Source organism: Microtus oregoni, unplaced genomic scaffold (assembly GCF_018167655.1).
Source record: "Microtus oregoni isolate MIOR12 unplaced genomic scaffold, Mior012 000016F_ref0000370, whole genome shotgun sequence".
In the NCBI taxonomy this organism is placed as follows: Eukaryota; Metazoa; Chordata; class Mammalia; order Rodentia; family Cricetidae; genus Microtus; species Microtus oregoni.
This window is the reverse complement of record NW_024543075.1, coordinates 36,938,999-36,943,077: the sequence shown is the minus strand read 5'-3', so window position 1 is coordinate 36,943,077 and position 4,079 is coordinate 36,938,999. Positions and strand designations below refer to the sequence as shown.

Genomic DNA, 4,079 nt, shown 5'->3' with positions numbered 1-4,079 from the left:
AGCACACGGTCATTGCAATTGATATTTTGATTTATTTTATGAGTTTTACAGCTGCATACCTTGTGTCACAAAACAAAAACAGAATTACTGAACATCATTCCCACCTTCATTATACTGTCAATAAAATGTGTTATCAATTCCTATTTCATAAATCAGAAAAAAAACAAAATAACTTTTTAAGATTGTTTTCATAGATGTTGAGATGAGACTAGTGGTCACAAGAGGCTGAAGAATGTATAAAGACGGGATAATGTGAAGAAATGTTTCCACGAGATCAGTGCTACAGTTGGACAAGGGTATAGTTCAGATGTCTCATTACACAGGGGTGAGTCTAGTCAACAATAGTGAGCTGTGTATTTCAAACAAAAAACTACAAGAGAATATTTTGAATGCTTTCTCCAAGAAAAAGATAACTGTTTAAGATAAAGTGTTATCTTCTTTGATCATGAGTCAATCCATATATATATTTAACCATCATAGTGTATCCCATATTATTCCGTTATTAAATCAAAAAGATGAAAATTTAATTGATAAAAATGCATAATTCAATTTTTGCTGCAGTGACATAGCATATAATGCCTTTTTATATAGGAAAATTACTTGATGTAATGAACAAACATGCTCTATTTAAGTAATGGAATATATGTAAAATGCATTCTTAGACTATTTTATCATTATCACCTGCAACTATAAAACATATATTTTTGCATATCTACTAATATTTCAGGTCATGCACAAATGCCAAAAGGATATTCAGTCCTCTTTCTTCTGATAATTTATTTTCTTTAGCATGACATTTTGTTTTTCTCTGCTGTCTGCTGATCATCAGTTTGCTGCTTAGGCTCTACCTTGAATTCCCTTTAAGTTCTTTTCATAATCTGATATAAATGAGAAATTCAGAAAGTGAAGTAAACAGTGAAATGGGCACCTCATTGTATTAGTACTGGAACAGCTCTCTGTATTTGACTGACAAGCTAGCTACTGCTCAATTTATTATGTTGAGGATTGCTGAGATACTTGACATTTTGTTGAGACAAGGTTTCTCTGTGGCTTTGAAGCCTGTTCTGGCACTAGTTCTGTAGACTAGGCTGGCCTCAGAGATCCGTCTGCCTCTGCCTCCAGAATCATAGGATTAAAGGCATGCACCACTACCACCCAGCGACTACTTAAATCCTTTAAACATAAGCTTACCTCTAAGAAGACTTGATTGAAATTGGTTCTACTTTATATCATTAAAAAATTGTTTTTTTCTCTGTGATAAAAAAGTTTAAAAGAGTAGCTATATTATCTTTGAAATTTCTATTGAACAATAGAAAAAATAGTAAAGCCCTAAAAATGTTTATAGTTTGACTTGTGGTTACCTAGCATTCAATCTTAAATTGTCGTACACATACAAAATGTTTCTTTCAGCACATTAGTTATCCATTCAATCATTATTAAGCAAATATTAAACAAATGCCTAATATAGTAAAATAAAGTGTTTATAGGAAGGGATGCACATTGAAGGGACAAATAATTGTGCCAGAAAGATTACACCTAATTATATATTTTCAAAATGTTTTTCTATCAAAAATTATAAACCTGAGAAGTATTCTGCTTGCCATTTATTTCTCTTGAACTCTAGTAAAAAATAAATTTTACTCAGTAAATATTCTGCAACAATAAAGTCTACCATATCAATCATAATTAATACACAAAATGCAACTTGTAGCTCCATATTTTTATACCCATGGGAATAGATTTAGTGACCCTGGGTATCTCCAATGCTTGCTCCACCAGACCGGAAGATGCGCAGAATCCTCAGTCGGATCTGCTTAGTCTTTATGGTATAAACAACTGGATTGAGCACTGGAGGAATGAGAAAGTGGAGATAAGAGAGCAACACACAACTGCATGGGGAAGCCCACTTGCCAAATTGGTGGATCATGGACAGGCCAATCATAGGTGTGTAGAAGAGCAGAACAGAACAGATGTGGGAGACACAGGTGTTGAGGGCTTTGAGGCGCTCAGTCTTGGAGGCAATTGACAACACTGTGTGGAGGATCAGTCCATAGGAGAGAACAATGAGCACAGAGTCCACACCCAGGGTGGAGAGAACCACGAACAGGCCATAGACACTGTTGATGTGGGTGTCGGCACAAGCCAGCTTCATAACATCTGGATGCAGGCAGTAAGAGTGCGAAAGCTGGCGCTTCTGGCAGTAAGGCAGCTTTTTCAGCATGATGGGAGCAGGAATGTGCAGACCAATGCTGCGAGCCACAATGGCCAGGCCCAAGCTGGCAATCCGAGGGTTGGTGAGTATGGTGCCATAGCGCAGAGGACTGCTGATGGCCACAACATGATCAAAGGCCATGGTCAGCAGCACAGAGGACTCCATGATGGAGAAAGTATGAATGAAAAATAGCTGGGCAAGGCACATGTCTAATGTAACCTCCCTGACACCCATCATGTAGATTGTGAGCATGGTGGGCAGTGTGGAAGCAGACAGGCCCAGGTCCATCACTGCTAGCATGGATAGAAAGTAGTACATAGGCTGGTGCAGGGAGGGCTCTGACTTTACAACCCACAGGACCAAGCCATTCCCTGAAAGAGAGGCAATGTACACGATGCACAGGGGAATGGAGATCCAGACATACACAGCCTCAATGCCTGGGAGGCCAGTCAGAAAGAAGGAGGGGCTGGAATGGTTGGAGTGGGCCATGGCAACTGCCAGAGAAGACTCCAAAATCAATGTAATCCCAGGACCTGAGTCCAGAGTGTTGTTGTTAAAACTTCTGAGAGCTGGGATCTAATGGAGACTCTTCAAAATGTTGCTTTCACAACCAAGACTTCTAATTTATCTTACCATTTCTTTTAGTTCATAAGTAGGGAGTCCTTTAAGAAGATGAATTTGTTTAATTGTTAGAAGAAAGTTTTTGTACTTATTAAGACTGCATAATGCAAATATATTTAATACTTAAATTGGAATTTGGCATATGTCCTTAGAAAGGAGCTAAAGAACGTTGGTTCCAAGTCTGTACTACAATTATTGCGTTCAAGCTACCTTCTAACCTAGCTATTATATCACACCTGGTCTAGAATTCAAGGCCTCCTTTCTGTTAATTTCTTCACATTCCTCTACTTTTCAAAAATGATAATTATGATAAATTTTGCCATTTTTCTTTCACATATGAAAATATACTGATAGAATTCACTACCCATGTCTTTCGCTTAATGTACTTTGTGAACAATTTCATATGCATGATTCACATTATTTTTAGATCTATTTTCTTGTATTTTATTCCCATAAATAATTTGCATGCTTGTATGCATGTATACCATGTGTGTTTCTGGTGTCTGCAAAGGTCAGAAGAGGGCACTGGGTCCTCTGAAAAATGGGTATAATCTATCTTATATGTGTTAAGAATCAAACCCTAGTCTTCTGCAAGAACAACAAGCACTCTACACCAATGAGAAATCTCCCAACCCTATCTTGGGGCAGGACGGATAAGGTGTGTTGGGCGAGTGATGGAGGGAGAGAGTACATGGAGGGGTGGCTGGAATTGATGGCATTTGAGTGTTTGAAAATCTAGTGCTATGGAAACTTCCTGGAATCTTTGAGGGTAATTTTAGTGAGGACTCCTAGTAACAGAGGATACAGAGTCTGCACTGGCCATGATTTGTAGCCAAGCAAGGCTTCAAGTTGGGGGACTGGGTTACACTCCAGCTGAGTTGTTGGCTGAGGAGGTCCTCCGGAGATCACTAAACAACCTACGCTGATACTAGGACAGAAGGCCACTTTCTGAAAACCAACGTAGGGCCCCATTGCCTAGAAAAACTACCACAGAACTCATTGCACATAGAGAGTTGAGTTTGTGTCTCCTTGGAGCCTTCATCCCTGTGCCCTAGTCTCTTTGGCCAGAAAAGGTACTCTGCAGGCTAAGAAAAGAGAAACCTGGACACCCAACTAGCCACAAAACCCTCAACCTACAGTCTGTCCCGCCACCATGATGTGCTAGCACAATGGTGCCTCAGAACTTGTGGGTGTGGCCAACCAATATTTGGCATCACTTGAAAGTCAGTCCCAAGAGGAGCTTAGG

The 4,079-nt window shown here is 39.3% G+C and overlaps 1 protein-coding gene across 1 annotated transcript; it reads right to left on the bottom strand.

Annotated features, from left to right (window-relative positions):
• Window positions 1-1,741: 1,741 nt before the first annotated feature.
• LOC121458132 (olfactory receptor 51G2-like) lies at window positions 1,742-2,707 on the bottom strand. The gene has a single exon (XM_041667267.1). It carries the CDS (start codon window positions 2,699-2,701, stop codon window positions 1,742-1,744), a length of 960 nt encoding a protein of 319 aa, XP_041523201.1. The 5' UTR covers window positions 2,702-2,707.
• Between the last annotated feature and the right edge of the window lie 1,372 nt (window positions 2,708-4,079).